Raw genomic sequence first — 19,558 nt, forward strand, 5'->3', positions numbered from 1 at the left:
TAAATGTAATAGGCTGAAAATTTGCAAATCCAATTTGCTATGTGACTACACTCTCTTGTTCCCACAATCATTACATTTTTACCCAGAAGGACCTAGAATTTAAATAGTTAATTTTGTGAGCAGTCAATATGCTATTCCACCACAAGATGGCAATCAAACTTCATTTACCACACTTAGAAATGGTTCCTTTGCTCTGCCAGTGTCTCAATTGCTCCATCTTTCAATCTTTGTCAACAATTAAGGCTTCAAGATCATCCATGCTTCCAAATGAAGTTCAAACCAAAGCTGTAAGGTAAAATTGCCACAAGAATATCCATATTTAAGCTTCTGTCATTTTCTGCAGGCTGTGAACTTTTTGTTTTGTTTTCTTTTGTTTTAGTGAGGGAAGGGGGTGCTCTCAGTATTTAACTGCAGGTCTTCCGCCTGGGGATTCTGAGTGCCCTCAATAACTGTCTCCCCCACAAAGCTGTGTCTCCTTCACAGATGCAACCTCAGGAACCAAGGAGTCTGTCCATGCTTTCTAGTGAAGATGTTAATATCTCTTATCTTTTCTGTTGCGTTCTTTTTTGTCCTACTTTTCCACACTGGAAAGCCACCATAGACCCAGTATCACCTTTTGCAGAGGTGTGCATGACCTCTAAAGACTTTCCACTGCCTTCTCCAGGCAAGAGCATTTTGGAATTCAGGACCCAGGAGGATCTTACAAACATTAGCGATGCCTGCTATGGTATGAAAAGATCCCATTACATTTTTTCAATCATTTCTTCCAAGGAGCTATGTTGAACTCCACAGGTTAAGTGTGAGCCACTATTGCCTTATCTCTGGGTAGTGCATGTTGTTTCAGTTAGGGTTTCTGGTGCTGTGAAGAGACACCATAACCACAGCAACTTTTACAAAGAAAACATTTCATTGAGGGGGCTTGCTTATGGCTTCAGAGGTTCAGTCCATTATCGTCATGTTAGAGAGCATGGAGGTGAGCAGGTAGACATGGTCCTGGAGCTGAGAGTGCTACATCTAACAGGCAACAGGAAGTCAACTGAAAGTCACACTGAGAGAAGCTTGAGCAAAAGAGACCTCAAAGCCCTGCCTTCCTCCCTCCCCTCCCCCCCCCACACACTTCCTCCAATAAGGCCATGCCTCCTAATAGTGCCACCCCTTCACTCCCATTGGGTTAGGGTTACATATGTCCTATATTGTCCAGTCTCATATTCTCCTTTTCTAATTTCACAGTCTACATTGTACCCCTCTTCCCACTTCTTTACATATTTATAATTAAGACCTTCACATAGAAAAGAATATGGAATATTTCTGTTTTTGAGTGTGGGTCATCTTACTTGTCTTTCCTACAAATTTTATGATTTCCTATTTCTTTATCACTGAATAAAATCCCATGTATCTATAAACCATAATTTCAAATAAACTGTCTCTTTCTGCTGCAAAAGAAAGAAAGAAAAGAAAAATCATGATAGAGCAAAGGCATGTAATAGTCTTTGATATAAAAATAAAAAGCTACACATCTCCCATTTCCTCCATAACACACAATAGAAGTTTAAAAAAAAAACAAAACAAAACTAGTTACTGAATTGATTAGAAAAGAGGGAGGAATTGTCTAATTGTGTTTAGGTTCCTTGTGTCTGGAGAAGAAGATGCACTAATTTTTCTGCTTCTCTGGCTGTTTTTCCTTTTCTTCCCTTTCTTTATCTCTTTTCTTTCTTTTTTTTTTGTAGGCGGTCGTTCATAGATATGGAATTAAGAATAAAAAGCTCTCTTTTTACCCAAATCATGAACTAGAAATTACTGTTTACAAGGAAATACAGCTGTTGTTTTGTAGCTGGGCACTGAGGAGATTAAGGCAAGAGGATCAAGCCAACCTAGGGTTCATGATAAAACTCTATCTGAAAAATAAGGTTTTGTGGGGCTGTAAAGAAGGTTCAGGGGTTAAGAGCACTGGCTGCCCCTACAGAGGACCAACCAGAGTTTGGTTGCCAGCATGCACATGGCAGTTCCACGGGATCTGATGTCCAATTCTGGCCTTGTTGGGCATTGCATGCACTTGATGTACAGATATACACATGCAAAACATCCATCATACACATAAAATATCAAAAATGGATTTTTCTCTGAAAATTTTGTTATAGAATTATGACTACTTATTGATCATATTTCACAGTCTGAGATAACACAGAATAAATCGACTGATCTCACTTTCAAATTCATAGGATAATGAAATGGAACTGTTTTCTTTTAAAAAGTGGCAAAGAGGGATGAAAAGATGTTTGAGAGGTTGAGAGCACTGCCTGCTCTTCCAGAGAATCCAGGTTCAATTCCCAGCACCCACATGACAGCTCATACCTGTCTGTAACTCCAAGATCTTACACCCTCACACAGACATACATTCAGGCAAAACACCAATGTACTCAAAATAAAGATAAGCAAAATATTTTTTAAATAGTAACAAAGAATAGGCTGGTGAAATGGCCCAAGAGATTAAATACTTGCCATGCAAGCCAGACCAACGGAGTTACATCACCAGGTAGGAAAGAAATGACTCCACAACTTACTTGTCTTCTGTAACACATACACACACACAGAGAGAGAGAGAGAGAGAGAGAGAGAGAGAGAGAGAGAGAGAGACATATACAAACATACACACACACACATGCACACACAGAGACACATATACAAACATACACACACATATGCACACACAGACACATACAAAAACTACATACACACACAAACACACATACACATGTATAAACACATGCAAACACACCACACATACAAATAAATAAAAAAGAAAGAATGAAACAGAAAATACATATCAGCAAGCTGAATTAGGAAGAAAGAACAGTTTCTAGACAGGGGTGATAAAGACCATTATTATTGCATGTTTAAAGTCCCTTGACTTTAATATCAAATTATGAGTAGCTTTGAAATATTTTTTCTAAGTAATTTGTATTGTTTTTTTAAATCTTTTTTATTTTTTATTTTACATACTAGCCCCAGTTCCCCTCCCTCCCCTTCTCCCTTACCCTTCACCTCCCCCATGCTATCCTTGGCAGTCCACAAAGTCTGGCATACCAAGTTAAGACATGACCAAGACCCTCCACCCTGTATCAAGGCTAAGCAAGGTATCCCACCACAGGGAATGGGCTCCATAAAGCCACTTCATGTCCATGGGTTAGGCCAGCCTCCCTCTTCCCCTCCCCTCCCCCCCCCCCCCCCCCCCCGCCGCGCAAAAAAAAAAAAACAGATCAAGTGACATAACTGTCACCCACATTCAGAGAGTCTAGTTTGGTCCCATGCAGGTTCCCCAGCTGTCAGTCCATAGTCAGTGAGCTCCCACTAGCTCTAGTCAGCTGTCTCTGTGGTTTTCCCCATCATGGTCTTGACACTGCTGGCCCCCTTGTTCATATGATCCATCCACCCTCTCTTCAACTGAACTCCAGGAGCTCAGCCCAGTGCTTGGCTGTGAATCTCTGTATCTGATTCCATCAGTTACTGGATGTAGGTTCTATGATGACAATTAGGGCAGTCATTAATCTAATTAAAGGGGAAGGCCATTCAGAGATCCTCTCCACTATTGCTAAGGAGCCTTACCTGGGGTCATCCTTGTGGATTCCTGAGAATTTCTCTAGCACCAGGTTTCTCCCTAACCCCATAATGGCTCCCTCTATCAAGATACCTCTTTCATTGGCCTCCCCCTCCACCCCTTCACCAACTCAGTCATCTTGATCCCTCGTGTTCCCATCCCCCTTTTCCTCCCTTCTACCTCCCCTCCCAGTTTACCCAGGAGACCTCAACTGTTCTCCCTTCCTGGGGCCCTCCATGTGTGTCCCTTTTAGGGTCCCCCTTTTTACCTAGCTTCTCTGGGGCTGCAGATAGCAGCCTTGTTATCCTTTGCTTTATATCTAATAACCACTTATATGTAAGTACATATAGTATTTGTCTTTCTGTGTCTGGATTACCACACTCAGGATGCGTTTTTCTAGTTCTGTCTATTTTATCTGCAAATTTCAAGATGTCATTGGTTTGTAAAGCTGAGTTTTACTCCATTTCGAAAATGTACCACATTTTCTTTATCCATTCTTTGGTTGATTGACATCTAGGTTGTTTCCAGGTTCTGGCTATTACAAGTAATGCTGTTATGAACATTGTTGAACAAATGGTACACTGAACCTGATAGAAGAGAAAATAGGAAGTATCATTGAACTCATTGGCACAGGAGACCACTTCCTAAATATAATACTAGTAGTACAGACTCTGAGATCCACAATCAATAAATAGGACCTCCTGAAACTGAGATGTTTCTGTATGGCAAAAGATACAGTCAATAAAACAAAATTGCAGCCTACAAATTGGGACAAGCTCTTCACCAGCTCCACGTCTAACAGGAGGCTGATCTCCAAAATATATAAAGAACTCAAGAAACTAGACACCAAAATATCAAATAATCCAATTTAAAAATGGGGTGCAGATCTAAACAGAGAATTATCAACAGAAGAAATTCAAATGGCCAAAAGACATTCGAGGAAGTGCTCAACATCCTTAGTCATCAGGGAAATGCAACTCAAAACGATGCTGAGATACCATCTTACACCTGTCAGAATCACTAAGATCAAAAGAACAAGGGACAGCTTATACTGGAGAGGATATGAAGTAAGAACACTCCTCCACTGCTGGTGGGAGTGCAAACTTTGTACAGCCACTTTGGAAATCAGCATGGTAGTTTCGCAGGAAATTGGGAATCAGTCTACTGCAAAACCCAGCAATTCCACTCTTGGGCATATACCCAAAGGATGTACAATCATACCACAAGGACATACTGGTAATTCTTAAAAGATCTATGGGATTTTCAGTGAGAATAATTGTTCTCGATTTCAGAAAAGACTAAGTACTCAACAGAATGTTTATTTCCCCCTACTGTTGTAAGAAACTGTCCCTTCAAAGCAGTGGACTACCTGGAGAGTCATTCCCACCATCCCAGCCCATCCCTAGACCTGGAAAGACTATCCCCCTTGACTATTTTCTGCCAATAGTATGTACATAGACAGCTGTTGAGAAAAGGAATAGAGTGAGGCCTGGAGACTTGCCTCGTATATGCAAAATCCTAGATTCAATCCTCATTTCTGGGGTGGGGGAAAGAAGCTACTGGATATTCCTCATATTCTCTTTTACTATGTGTTCACTTCATGCAGAAGAGTCTGAGATGAATTGAGATCCACTTAAAAATCACACTTTGGGCAAATCTTACAAGAGAAAAATGAACTAACTGTGCTAAGCTTCTAACATATTTGTTTCATTACTGCTTACTCAAACAGGGGAATTAACATCTTGAAGTGCAGTGGTACTGTGAGAAAATCCTATTATTAGTGAGCATAAAATTAGAAGAAATGGACACTCCAGAAATAACCACCAGATGGTAGCAGGAGGGAAGTGATTTTATCACAAATACATTTTCAGAAACTTGGAAAGTAGACCATGTGCCTAGCAAAAGTAGTCCTGAGACAGGACCATTGTGACCCTTTGGGGTACATGGCAGTACCAGGAGCACTGTTTGTTTGGTTATAACTGCAGAAGAGATCTGGTGGTTAGCAGGGCTCAGAGATGTTGGTAGGAGTCCAACAGCACACAGCATCACCTTCCACAACTAGCTGGACTACTACTGAGGTTAAAAAGGTCTATATAGGGGTTGGAGCAATGGCTCAGTGGGCAAGCATGAGGACCCAAGTTCAAGTATGGTAACCTGCACCTATAGTCCCATTGCTAGGAGACAGAACAGAAGGATCCCAGGGCCTCACTGGCCAGCTGGACTACAAGAAATGGCAAGTTTCAAGTTTAGGGAGAGACACTGTCTCAAAATATGTAAGGTGATAGAAGCCATCCCATTTTTAACCTCTGGTTTCCACAATCACAGGTACAGAAGTGTGTAACACACACACACACACACACACACACACACACACACACACACACACACACACACACACACGGAAGTTCTGCTCTAGAGAAAGTAACTGGAAAGAGGCAGAAAAGTAATGTTGGCTGTTCTTCCCGTATTTGGCAAATGTTTGAAGAAAGGAAAGAGATGAACTCAGCAAAAAGCTACAAGCAGAAGTAATAGGGCTGAAAAATGTGTCAGATATTTGGGGGCTTTTACAGGTCTCATAAATAACGCTCTAAAGGCCAGCAGGAGGAAGGAAATCTGATTCAGTTAAACAAGCTAAGACCACACTACGAATTTTTTTTTCATTCTCCAAGTATTTTTTTGCCTCCTGGACACTAAGCAACTGTCCATGGAAGTACTGCAAGACTCAGATGTCATCAAGGACAACTCCATTGTTCATTTCACCCTTCTAGCAGAATAACCTCCTGTCTCTTATATCGGAATTAGTCTTCCAATTGTACCCCTTCAGTATGTAAGATTTTGTTCTCCATTGTTTCCCCTTTGCTGTAAATCTTCTGAATACAGATAGTGTCAATTACACACCACATATCCTACAGCATACCTTACACATAGGGTACAATAGTTTCTAGACAATTCTATGCTCAATAACATAATATTCCATAAAGCACTGATCCATGGTGTTTGATCTTTGGATGTCCATAGTCCAGTATTGAGAGACAAAAGAAAAAAATAACTCCATGAAATTCTTTTTTTTTTTTAGATTTTTTATTTGAAACAGAAACAAGATTGTTTTACACATCGATCCCAGTTCCCTCTCCCTCCCCTCCTCCCCTACCACCTTCCCCCCAACTAAAACCCTACCTATCACATTTTCTTTCTGCTCTCCAGGGAGGGTAAAACTTCCATAGGGGATCATCAGAGTCTGTCATATCCTTTGGGACAGGGCCTAGGCCCACCCCTGTGTGTCTTGGCTCAGGGAGTATCCCTCTATGTGGAATGGGCTCCCAAAGACTACACTTATGCTAGGGATAAGTACTGATCTACTACAGGAAGTCCCATAGATTTCCAAGGTTTCCTCACTGAAACAGACCCCATGTTCCTGGGGTCTGCATCAGTCCCATGCTGGTATTCCAGTTATCAGTCTGGGGAGCTGATGTTCAGGTCAGCTGTTTCTGTGGGTTTCACCAGCCTGGTCTAGACCCCTGTGTTCTTCACTCGTCCTTCTCTGCATCTGGGTTCCAGTTCAGTTCGTTGGTTAGTTGTGGGTGTCTGCTTCTACTTTCACCAGCTGCTGGATGAAGGCTACAGGATGGCATATAAGTCAGTCATCAATCTCATTATCAGGGGAGGGCATTTAAGGTAGCCTCTCCTCTGTTGCTTTGATTGTTAGTCGGTGTCATCTTTGTAGCTCTCCAGACATTTCCCTAGTGCCTGATTTCTCTTTAAACCTATAATGGCTCCCTCTATTTTAGTAGCTCCTTTCTTCTTTTCTTCTATTCTTCCCCTGACTCAACCTTACTGCTCCCTCATGTCCTCTGCATCCCTCCTCTTCTCCCCTTCTCATTCTCCTAGCTCCCTCCCCCACCTCCCATGTTCCCAATTTTCTCAGGAGATCATGTCCCTTTCCACTTCTCCAGGGGACCATGTATGTCTCTCTTAGGGTCCTCCTTGTGTACTAGCTTCTCTGGCAGTGTAGATTGTAGACTGGTATCCTTTACTCTATGTCTAAAATCCACATATGAGTGAGTACAAACAAGCAGGGGGTAGCAATTCTAATATCCAACAAATTGGACTTTAAACTAAAATCAATCAAAGGAGATGAAGGAGATCACTTCCTACTCATCACAGGAGAAATCCATCATGATGAAGTCTCAATTCTTAACATGTATTCCCCAAATACAATGGCATCCATGTTCATAAAAGAAACATTACTAAAACTCAAATCACACATAAAACCGCACACACTTAATAGTGGGAGACTTCAACACTCCACTCTCACCACTGGACAGGAACACCAGGCAGAAACTTAACAAAGAAACAAAAGAACTAATTGAGAAGTTATGGCCCAATGGGCTTCACAGGCATCTATAGAACATTCCATCCAAATACAAAAGAATATACCTTCTTCCCAGAGCCACACAGAACCTTCTTTAAAATTGACCACATAATTGGCAACATAGCAAACCTCAACAGGTACAAGAAAACTAAAACTCCATGAAATTCTTAAGTCTCTGGCCTACAAATAATTCTCACACTGGGAGTCAAGGAGGAAGTAAGTGCCTTCTCCCAACTTCTAATTGCATGTGGCTGTGTGAACCTAAGAACTGTGGAACACAACACTGCTTTTAAAAAGGCTGACATAAGTACATCTCTAAGGAGTATAATTGGTCCTAAAAGTGTGAGGTTTTGATCTTTTAAGGAGGTTAGGGGTTGAAAAGTGAACTAAATATTGGGATTCAAGTAGCACCAAGACTCCTACTTCTCAGCTGAAGGTATACATCTGAACTTTTGAAGATGGAGTGACTGGGTCATGTAGAAACATGAAATTACCCAGGAGCAAAAACCAATATCCCAAAGCAGAGGGTATACAGAATGGAAACCATTCAAGAAGTGAATAAGCAAAATCTGATTTTCTTTACATAATGGATTTCCACTATGTAAACAAAGTCAGCTATTTTATGGGGGACAAAATGGATTATCCTTTCAAATGTGTTGCTTTTCCACCCTGATTTTATGATTCTTAAATAACAGCCTTTCTGAATATATATGTATTTTGAAAAACTTTTTGCTATTTTTATGTATGTGCTTGTGCCTGCTTGAGTTTCTGTGCATTGTGTGCATGCAGGAACCTGCAGAGGTCAAAAGACATGACTGGGTCCCCTACAACTGTTGTTGGAGGCACTTGTGAGTCACCATGTGCATCTAGGAAGAAACCCAGGTCCTCTACAACAGCAGTAAGTTCTCTTAACAGATGAGTCATCTCTCCAGCCTCTATTACACTCTTAAATCCCAAACACCTGCCACTTTTGTGCATATATTCAATACATTTTTATTCACTAGATTTAAGTACAAAGAATTCTATTTTTCTCACTACCACTCTCCCTGTTCCCCATGAAGCTCAAATCTTTCAGAAAAAGTAACTCATTTCTCAAAATTAATCCATCTTCCTTGAATTTCTGGCCATGAGTCATATAAGAAGCTCTGTGCTGCACACTTTCTAGGAGTACTTAGTCAACATGTATCAACAGAAAGAGACTCAAAAGACAGGACAAAATGTCTATGGCTATCTTTAATAGGCCATCAAATAGTCTTGATTAAGGTAATGTGAACAAGAATCGGGAACTAAGAACTCATAGCTTTGAGGGCAGATGTAGTGGTCAAACAACTTTTAAAACCATCTATCAAATGGGGCCAACTAGTGATCAAAGGCATTTAACTTGGCCCTGAATCAAAATTCCCTATAGGACCACGCAACACAACACAAACCAGAAACCCCAGATCTGGCATGCTGAAATGCACACACTGTAAAGTGCAGATCCCCGTATGCCACACTCCCTTGTACACTCCCTTATTTCCCTTTAGCTGCATCCTCCACTCTTCCCCCATATTGTCTTACTTGGAGATTACCTCTTTGTTCTGTTTGGATGTTAGTGCATCCATCCATGCTAATAAGCTTGCAGCAATGTGTCAAGATGATTTGCATGAATTATAAGTGAAATTCTGTCAGTACCATCACTGACACCCACATTCAGGGGGTCTGGATCAGTCCTATGCTGGTTTCCCAGCTATCAGTCTGTAACCAAGAGCTCTCCCTTGTTCAGGTCAGCTGTTTCTGTGGATTTCACCAGCCTGGTCTAGACCCCTTTGCTCATCAGTCCTCCTTCTCTGCAACTGGATTTCAGGTCAGTTCAAGGTTTAGCTGTGGGTGTCTGCTTTTACTTCCACCAGCTACTGGATGAAGACTATAGGATGGCATATAAGTCAGTCATCAATCTCATTATCAGGGGAGGGCATTTAAGGTAGCCTCTCCTCTGTTGCTTAGATTGTTAGTCGGTGCCATCTTTGTAGCTCTCCAGACATTTCCCTAGTGCCTGATTTCTCTTTAAACCTATAATGTCTCCCTTTATTATATTATCTCTTATATTTCTCTCTTCTGTTCTTCCCCCAACTCAACCTCCCTGCCCCATCATGTCTTCCTCACCCCTCCTCTTCTCCCCCTCTCATTCTCCTAGATCCCTCTCCCCTCCCCTCATGCTCCTAATTTGCTCAGGAGATCATGTCCCTTTCCCCTTCTCCAGGGGACCATGTATGTCTTAGGGTCCTCCTTGTTTATTAGCTTCTCTGGCAGTGTGTCTAAAATCCACATATGAGTGAGTACATACTATGTTTGTCTTTTTTGTGACTGGGTTACCTCACTCAGAATGGTTTCTTGTTGTTCCATCCATTTGCCTGCGAATTTCAAGATTCCGTTTTGTTTGTTTGTTTGTTTTTTGTTTTTTCCCTCTCTGAGTAGTACTCCATTGTGAACCACATTTTCTCTATCCATTCTTCGGTTGCTTCCAGTTTCTGGCTATTACAAATAATGCTGCTATGAACATCGCTGAACAGATGTCCTTGTTGTATGAATGTGTTTCTTTTAGGTATATGCCTAAGAGTGGAATTGCTGGCATGTAGAAGACTGCAGAGAGATCCATGTCTATCGACATGCACAAAACTTAAGTCCAAATGGATCCATATGATAATTATCACAACAAAATTTTAGGCATAGCTACATAGAAAAACACTAGCAAAGCAGTGACCTTTGCAGTAAGAATGAGTTCTATTGGCTGACAAAAATAGCTCAGAGTTAGTGCCTACAGGATGTAATAAGCATAAGAATAGATCCTATCTATAGAGGATGCAATATGCATGGGGTTTCTTTCATAAGGATGGGCTCTATTCACTGAGAGACAAAGTTCAGGAATAGGGCTTAAACAATGCTCAGGTGTCAGGTGGAGGCTGCCTCCTCATAGAATAGCAAAGGATAAACCAGGTTGTTTGACCACTTTCACTCTGGCATTGCAGATGAGCAGATATCAGTGGCAATCCAAGTTTCTCTAATGCCTACTTAAAGCTGGGCTTCCTTCAGTAATGATTCTCAGTATTTCTAGCCTAGCAAGACTTCTATGTTGATATTATGACTCTAAGTCCTGTGAACTTAAAAGAAATCTATACAAAAACTGTTCATTTTGCCAATACTGATGTCACTTAACATTGTGACCTGGAAACCAAAAGGCAGACCTTCAAATGCTGTGACTGATGGAAAAAGGTACTACAGAATAGAGAGGAAGGCAATATTTTTTTTTTTAAAGAATAAAGGAAAGGGCAATGGTTACCACCAATGCACTGGCAAACAAATAAAAATTCACATATATGTGGCAAGTGATAGAGGGATGTTAGGACAGACAACCAGGCTGACCCCACCCCCTGACAAAGGGCATGGCACGCACAGGGACTGCTACGCCATCACCACGTCACTTGTCACACATTAAGACCCTGTGAGGACTCTGTGCATGCATGGGACCTCAGTGCACATGAGCGGTCTTCCCTTTAAAAGTTCTAACTTCTCTGCTTCCCTCTCCCTCTCTGGCAATCGACCATGGAGGTCAGCCATTAACTCTGTTCCTCTCCTCTGTTACTCTATTTCTCTCTTGCTCGCTCTCCCGTGATACAATAAACTATCGTTAATGTATCTCTTGTTCTCATGTCTCATTCTGTACCTTTTTTCTTATAATTTAAGCAAAAGAACAAGGGAGGCTGTAAATAATAAATACTGAAGACTGAGAAAGAGTAAGAATTTCATCTAAACTGACTAGGTAATAAAATTATATAGGCCTTTAGAGTCAAACACCTGAGCTTAAATGCTTACCTGAACTAAGTAAGAATAAGAAACAGCCATAAGAATTCCCATCTAATTATTAATTAACTAAATAATAAAAGTCCACAACTTAGAACACAAACAATACTCAAGAATTGGTTAACTGATGAAATTAAGCATTTTGGACCAATACAGAACTGCTAGCTTACAGTTCAAAAATTTCAGAGAAAAAATAACTAACCAAAGATGACCAGTTTCCTAGTCTAGAGATAGTCACAAGATTCAAGGACATGTGAACCAGTCAAGGACACAGTGAACCTTTTACTAGGTGTTTAAAAGCAAACAGCTCAACAGTAAGGATGATTTGACCACTAGGTGGCAATGATACAGCTGCATTTCACATGAAAAAAGTAAATCCAGGAAAAACAATCAAGAGGCTTTCTAGTGTATATTTTCATTTTATAAAAAGTGTTTTATATGCAATTTAACTAATAATTTTTATCTAATTCAATATTCATGTTGACTTCTAGTGCTTTTTTTCCCCACTAGGCACTCAGAATTAATACAACACAATTTAAAAGACTTTTATCATAAATTAGTACTTTGAAAAATCTACACACACACACATATCAAAGATAACAGATATTATGGGATGATTAAAAATCTTCTTAAAAGTTTTAGAAGATAACCAATGTTAAACGTTAATAACCAATGTTAAATGTTAAATAACCCAAGATAACCAATGTTAAAAGCAAAATATTCAAAACTCTTAGAACAAATTACAGGACTCTTTTTTGTGCCAAAACAATTATCTCTAGCACTTCCTAGCTATTTGTGCTTTCTTCAAAAAACAGAATACAAACATGATTTATCTAAAATAAAAAACTTTATTTTTTCACATGAAATAAAATCAGCCAAGTATGACAAATTTTCAAGTTATAGATATTTCTAAATATTCAGTAAAAAAATTAAATTGCAAATTTCATGTTTCCCAAATATTAGTGGGAGTTCACATTGCATGTAATAATTAAAAACATTTATGAAAAATTAGGTAAATAAATAATTCTATAGTTATCCAACTCAAAATTTTAAAAAATCCTTTTTTTCTTTGTATAAATAAACCTAATGCTTCCCAAATTTTTAACAGTTTCCTCCAAATAAACAGATCAAAATATCCCTCATAAATCAGCTTTCCAGTTTCTCTCATTTAATAATTACTTTCTACATATAAATCATTTCCAGAATTATATTTCCACCCACAAAAATGTAAGAAAACAGAAATATGATTCTAAGCTATTTCATAGATTACTTCCACCATCATTATTGAACTTCATTTTAAAATTAACATTTACCATCCTGGTCATTTAATTCTCAGCCTATACAAATACAAAAACCAGATAACCACTTAAGATGGTTAGCACAAGATTGCTATTGCAGCCCTCAATGCAAGCAAAAGAATTTAGGAAAGTGCTCACTGCATCTATTTTTTAAAGCTAGATATGCCATTAGATCACTGATTTACAGAAGCAAATACATAAGTATGTCTTACTTATATCTAAGTAGCAGTAGCTCTGTTTTTACAAATAAGGGGATAAGACACATAATCCTCAAACCACTTCAGTTACATTTTTATATGTATTTCATAGGACTAAGTTTGACAAAGTAGAACACTAAGAAAATTTAGCTACATCTCAAAGTGTCACACAGATACAATTATAACAATGATAAGATTCAAATGCTGCTATTGACTTGGGTTTGTCATCTTCTGTTTATTTCTGATGGTGGCTCTAAGTTTTCGTACTACCAGTCTGTCAGGTAGAATCATATCACCTTGTTGTTCTAGATAATCTAACAAATTCTCAGTCCATTGGAGAGCAGCTGCATGATTTATATGTTTCTCTGGAATCAGTTCAATTCCTTCCTCATCGTTTTCACTGGATTCATCTGTCTGGCCTTGGGCCCTTCTGATAATTTCACTGTCAGTTAATACTTCGTAACCTGGCTCAGTACTGTCAATCTCAAGCCACTTCTCCATATTTTCAGGAGTCACATTTTCCAGTCCTTTGGTATGCTGTAAAATGGTGGCCACAGTAGCCCCAGAAATATCTTCTTCATCAAAGTCCAAACCTTCTTTTTCCTCTATGGAAGGAAGAATCTGTTTCCAAGCTCTGCTAATGGTAACCGGCTTTACTAAGTTCCATGCCATTGCTATTTCATAAAGTGCATCCAACAAAGTCAGCTTTTTCCAGAATGATTTCAGGTCATTACCTTCTTCCAAATTGTTCTGCAGAAGACCTGCGCGATAGTTTCTTTTCATAGTTGCTATGACTCCCTGATCCAAAGGCTGAATCGATGAGGCTATATTTGGTGGTAAACATTTTGCAAATATTTGGCCATCATCTGACCTCAGGACATTTTCATTTGGATGTGCTGGGGAATTATCCAGCAAGAGCACAGCTTTTTCCTGCAAGCCTTTAGATCTTAAGTACTCTCGAACCTGAGGCACAAAAATCTTATCGAACCATTGCCGGAAAATGGAGAGATCCATCCAAGCACCTTTTTGGCTAAAATAAGAGACAGGCAGGTTTAAGGTATCAGTCGACTTGAAGGATCGAGGTTTCTTCGCTTTGCCCACAACGCAAAGTTTAAGTTTGTGTAAGCCTGTTGCATTGGTACAACACATAACAGTGACTCTTTCTTCAAACGAGTTGTGCCCAGGAACAGTGCGTTTACCTTTAATTACCGAAGTCCTGGAAGGTAGGCACTTCCAAAACAGTCCAGTCTCATCTGCATTGTAGATCTGTTCTGGCTGCAAATTCTCCCGTTCGATAAAATCTCTAAAATTCTTACAAAAATCTTCCACAGCTCTATCATCTCCACTTAATCTTTCATTTCTAATGTTAATCTCTCTAATGCTGTGCCGCTGTTTAAAGCGGGTTAACCAACCAGCAGAAGGGTTAAAATCACCATCCATTCCCAAAGCGTAGAAAAAGAACTCTGCCCGTTTGGCACAAATGGATCCAGATACGGGATTCCCTTTGGCTCGCTGCTGATTGAACCACTCTAACATTGCTCTGTCTAGTTCCTCGTACATGGATGGCTTCATAGATTTTCTCTTAGCTAGGAGACTTGTAGAATCGGAGCTGCTTGCGTAAGTTATAATCTTCTCCTTGTTTTTTCTTATATCCCTAACTGTTGTTTCACCAATCCCATATATCACCGCCAACTGCTTGGAAGAGCCTCCATCTTCGAGTTTCTTTATTATATCAAGTTTATCTTTGATAGTCAATACCACACGCTTCCGCTTCCCTGACATGGTGGGAGGCTGGCACCTGCTCGCTCGCTCGCTGGCTCGCACTGTGGCGATCCCTAAGAATCCTTACGTGACTCAACGGTGTGGAGCACTCGACCTGTCTCAGCCTCCGAAGCAAAGGGCGGGGAGGAGGTGACAGGAAGTGTGCGGGGGCAGGCCTTTGGCAGGGGTGAGGCCCACACTCAGTCTGAGTACTTGGGACTCGCGCGGCCCCGGCTCTCGCCCGAGCCCGGGCCCCGGTGCAGGCCCTGCATTAAGGCCGCCACACCCCAAGGTTAGCGCACAGCGGAGCGGAAGGAAGGAAGGGAGGGAGGAGGGGAGGAAGCCGGGCTCCGCTCCCTCGGGCAGCCGGCCCGGCTCCTCCACCCGCAGCAGGCCCTCGGCCCCAGCCCGGCCCGCCCCGTGCGCCCCCCGCCGCACTCCCACCTCAGCGGCTCCCCAACAGCGGCGACGCAGCCACTCCTCCCTCAGCGCGCGCGCCCGGAAGCCGCGCCCCAGCCCGCTCGCTTCGGTCCCGCCCTGCCCCGCCTGGAGGCGGGACTTCCGTGTCCTCCCGGAAGTGAGCGGGACTGTCGAGCCTAGGGAACCTGGGCGGAGGCAGGGGCAGGGGCGGAGGCGGGGCGGGAGCGGAGGCGGGGGCGGAGGCGGAGGCGCTTTGAAAGGTGAGAGCGAGAGGGCGGCTCCCTGCGGGTTTCTGGCGGGAATTCTCGGCGGTCTGATGACAGTCGGTAATTAATGGAGTCGGGGGGCGGGAGGGGGGCCGCGGGAGAGGGATTTGGGGGGAAGGTGCCTCCAGGGTTGCGACCCGCCATCTCTTAGCCGCGCGTCACGGACGCAGAAAGGGGCCGCCGTGTCCCTTCGGACCCCGCCTGTGCGAGCACTGCCCTCCTCGGGGGTCTCAGACCCTAGTCTGTGCGAGCACAGCCCTCCTCGGTGACCCCTCGGACCCCGCCTGTGCGAGCACAGCCTTCCTCAGGGGTCTCCTCAGACCCTATTCTGTGGGAGCACAGCCCTCCTCAGTGAACCCTCTGACCCCGCCCCCACCTGTTTCAACCCCCCCCCTCGGTGTCCCCTCGGACCCCGCCTGTGCGAGCACAGCCTTCCATGGGTGTCTCCTCAGACCCTTATGTGGCTGTACACAGCTCCTCCTGGGAGTTTTTCGGCACACCCCTATCTGAGTGCACATTCCTTTTTCAATGTCCTTGTCTCTCCAGACCGTTATCTGTGGATGCACACAACCCTTGTGCAGTCTTAGTGAAGCTGGGTCAGAGGTTCCTGTCTTCTATCAACAGCCATCCCTCCTTTTTGGAGGCCTGAGCACCCTCTTCCTGTTTCTGGGGAATGAGTTCCTCCAGAAAGCCAGGTTGGTAATCATGAATGTGACCATAGTGTTCACACCCCAAAGGATCTTTTCCCAAACTTTCATTCCTGCTGGATTTAGGGAGCAACAGCCCCTGTCACAGATGCTAATGAGTGATCTAGGCTGACAGGACCCACTCTCTGAGAATATGAAGTATTTTTGAGCTATGGTGTCAAATGGGAGGCATTGGCTTGTCTCTTAATACCTTTAATTCATCATTTCCTGTTTTCTGTCATGTTATGCTGCCCTCTTTTCCAGCCAATGGGAGGATTATGATAGATTGACTCAAACCAATGTGACAAAAACTTAAGCAAAATAATGCATGCAGCCCTTAAATCCTTTATTGTGCTGATTTGGTTTCCATATCCCTAGTAATTTTGTTAAGATTGTGAGCTCCTTGGGAGCAGGGGCTTCATTTATTTCTTCTAGTAGCATCACTGCTCCAAAACATGTGCTGGCATTTTGATAAATGTTCAATAACTATTACTTTGGTTTTTAATATTTGCTCTCCAAACTACCATGTAAAAGAAAACATAAAAGAGGGTTGATATTCTACAAATTTTATGAATTAATCCCTCCTGGCAGAATTTCCAAAAGTAGCATAGTGTTTGCACTTCAAATCAGAGATAAGTAACTATCATCTACCCACATTGTTTGTAGAGTAAGTAGGTGACTTCATTGTGAGATATTTCTTGAGTATGAATTAACCTCAAATTCTAAAAGAAAATATTTCTTCTGATTGATTCAAGTGGCATTAACACCGTACCTTCTTTTACCTGTAAAGTTACTTTGAGAGAGAACACATGCAAATATGAATTATCTTTAAATCACATCCTTTGGCAGACATCAAAGTTAATATATGCATCTCACATGATAACCATGAAACACATGATAGTATTGACCTGCATTCACTTATTTGATGCTTTCTGGTCAAGTCCTTGTTTTTCTCTTTGTCTGAAGGTAAGATATCTTGATAAAATTCTCATTTGAATTTTTTAATCCAGCATAAACAAAAAAACTCATACCCATTTGCATGGATTCTTTTGTAGGTGAATTCTAAACATGGAAATGTCTTACCCATGAACTTGGCTTCATTTTTCTCATTTTTCTTCCCTGGGTCACTCACCTTTTTCCTCTGACATTCTTCCCTCCCCAGATAATTTAGTAAAGCTATCCATGATTTACAAAGAGCTAACATTCAAAAATGTCCTTTTTGCTAACAGTTTTTTTTTTTTAACCATGTTGATAGCAATGACAAAAAGACAGAAGCCCTGGAAAATGTGCAGTTTGCCAAATGAAACTTAGTTTAAATAAAATACACCTTCTAAAAAGGTTCAAGTCTTCATTTTTCCATAGAGATTTTTGCTTTGGACCTTAAATTTTGTGGTTGATGTCATCAATAAAATGGTAGAGGGAAGTCTGCAGCTTTCCATCTCTTGAACATTTTTTTCCTGCCTAATGGATACTTTTCAAAAACTTCTGACTTAACCCATGTGCACTTAAATTCAGTTTCATAGTTTTAGAAAAGCATGCTTGTTAATTCTCACCATTTTGATGATTGTTTTCTGAAATTAAAATTTAGCATGACTAAGAAATAAAATATTACTTTGAAGTGTTAATTTTCACTATGTGTACACACATGATACTACCAGCAGTCATTGTGTAGCACTGGACGGGATCAGGAGGCCTGGTTTCTAACCCTGCTCTGTCACTAGCAAGCTCTGTGATCTTTGGTAAGTCTTTTAACCTCTATGTACTTGGCTTTAATATTTGTATTTGAAGATAAATAGTATCTTCTTTCGAATATCATTGTCAGGATTTAAAAATAAAGATGAAAATATACTGACCAACTTTAAATATAGGTGATTTGTCCATCTATACCTTCATTGTGTGCAGTCATGTGTCTTCTTAATAGTATGATAGTCTTAATCATTTCTGTTCTTGTCCTAGAAACCACCCATTGTAGTTTTATAAGAACAATCTGGTGTATGTGAATCTGCCTTGTGTACTAAAATAAAATCATCTTTCACCTTAACATTTCTTACTGTCCATATTTACTTCATGTATCTATTGAAACCATGTTTGTCTTTTGAAGTGTTTTTCATTATTTCTCCCAATTCAAACAAGTTGATTGTGTAATGTACATATGCAAAATTGGCTTATGAAAATTTATATGTCTTTACAAATACTTTACTATACCTAAGCTGCCTAGTTATTCTAGTGTTTAACAAAAATATTTTCAAAACTATTGGAGAAATTAGGTAGACATATTGTAAAGCAGTGAAGTATGCAAAAGGTATGCTTTGAAGAATAATCTAGGGTTTTTAAAGTAATTTTCATTACATACCTTATTTTTTTTTTACTTTTGTTGGTTTCAATATAACTCACATAGATTATAACCTACTATCATATAGACCATTTGGTGTACTATTGGTATTTAATACTATCACTGTTACATTGGTATTATCCTGTAGCAGATACTATCAAAAATTATACTTTGGCTTATGCTATGCAGGTCATTTTTGGTGAATAATCTTATAATTTCTGCTGTTCTGATTTTATATGAGAAGCTACCATTATATGGAGGTGTACTGCCTTAATAACCATACCAGAATTAGTACAGTTAACATAGTCTTTTCTCTTCCAAATAATAATATTTGGAACACTATAAAGTTGGTCCAGTAATGCCAACATTGCTTAATTATTTTGGCTTTGTAATTTTGATGCTACCTTTACAGTTAGGTACACATTTTTTTTTTTTTTTAGTATTTTCAATGATTGTTAATCTTATAAAGACTTTTTTTTTCTCTAAGCTTCTAATAATCCCTTAAAAGTGAGACAGATGAAGTGGATGTTTGAAGCTAATGTTTGGAATATAAAAAATAAGCAGTGTGATTATTTTCATAATCTTGGATTATTTTGTTTGTAAGGTTCTATTTTTGTTTTATCTGTTGATACTACTATATGTAAAAAACCAGGAATATTGTGTGCTATTGTAGAATATTGTTATAATAATTTTCATAAGCTTTTACACATATACTATGAGGTCATATTACCTTATGATTCTTCTGTTCCTTGGCAACCACAGAAGTACATATGTGTTACTAAATTTCTAGT

General features: G+C 40.5%; 2 protein-coding genes across 9 annotated transcripts in view; one reads left to right on the forward strand and one right to left on the reverse strand.

Moving 5' to 3' along the window:
* Nucleotides 1-12,635: 12,635 nt before the first annotated feature.
* Nucleotides 12,636-15,112, reverse strand: Jrkl (JRK like). Its single transcript, XM_027415143.2, has one exon. The coding sequence runs from the start codon at nucleotides 15,082-15,084 to the stop codon at nucleotides 13,510-13,512; it is 1,575 nt and encodes a 524-aa protein (XP_027270944.1). The 5' UTR covers nucleotides 15,085-15,112; the 3' UTR covers nucleotides 12,636-13,509.
* Nucleotides 15,113-15,249: 137 nt separating this feature from the next.
* The window catches only part of Ccdc82 (coiled-coil domain containing 82), a 36,445-nt gene continuing 32,136 nt past the window's right edge, over nucleotides 15,250-19,558 (forward strand). For 3 of the 8 annotated variants that reach the window (XR_004769555.1, XM_027415148.2, XM_035443450.1), the window contains exons 1-3: nucleotides 15,682-15,743; nucleotides 16,296-16,444; nucleotides 18,094-18,174. The gene's annotated coding sequence lies outside the window, so the exon portion shown is untranslated. Of the gene's footprint in view, nucleotides 15,356-15,681; nucleotides 15,744-15,908; nucleotides 16,036-16,295; nucleotides 16,445-18,093; nucleotides 18,175-19,558 lie in introns of those variants that run through there. The other 5 variants (XM_027415149.2, XM_035443448.1, XM_035443449.1 and 2 more) reach the window with 5 other exon arrangements.

The sequence above is a fragment of the Cricetulus griseus genome, chromosome 4, assembly GCF_003668045.3.
Source record: "Cricetulus griseus strain 17A/GY chromosome 4, alternate assembly CriGri-PICRH-1.0, whole genome shotgun sequence".
Lineage (NCBI taxonomy): Eukaryota > Metazoa > Chordata > Mammalia > Rodentia > Cricetidae > Cricetulus > Cricetulus griseus.

Coding starts and splice junctions, on each gene's coding strand:
- Jrkl (XM_027415143.2), bottom strand. CDS start 15,084: ATGTCAGGGAAGCGGAAGCGTGTGGTATTGACTATCAAAGATAAACTT.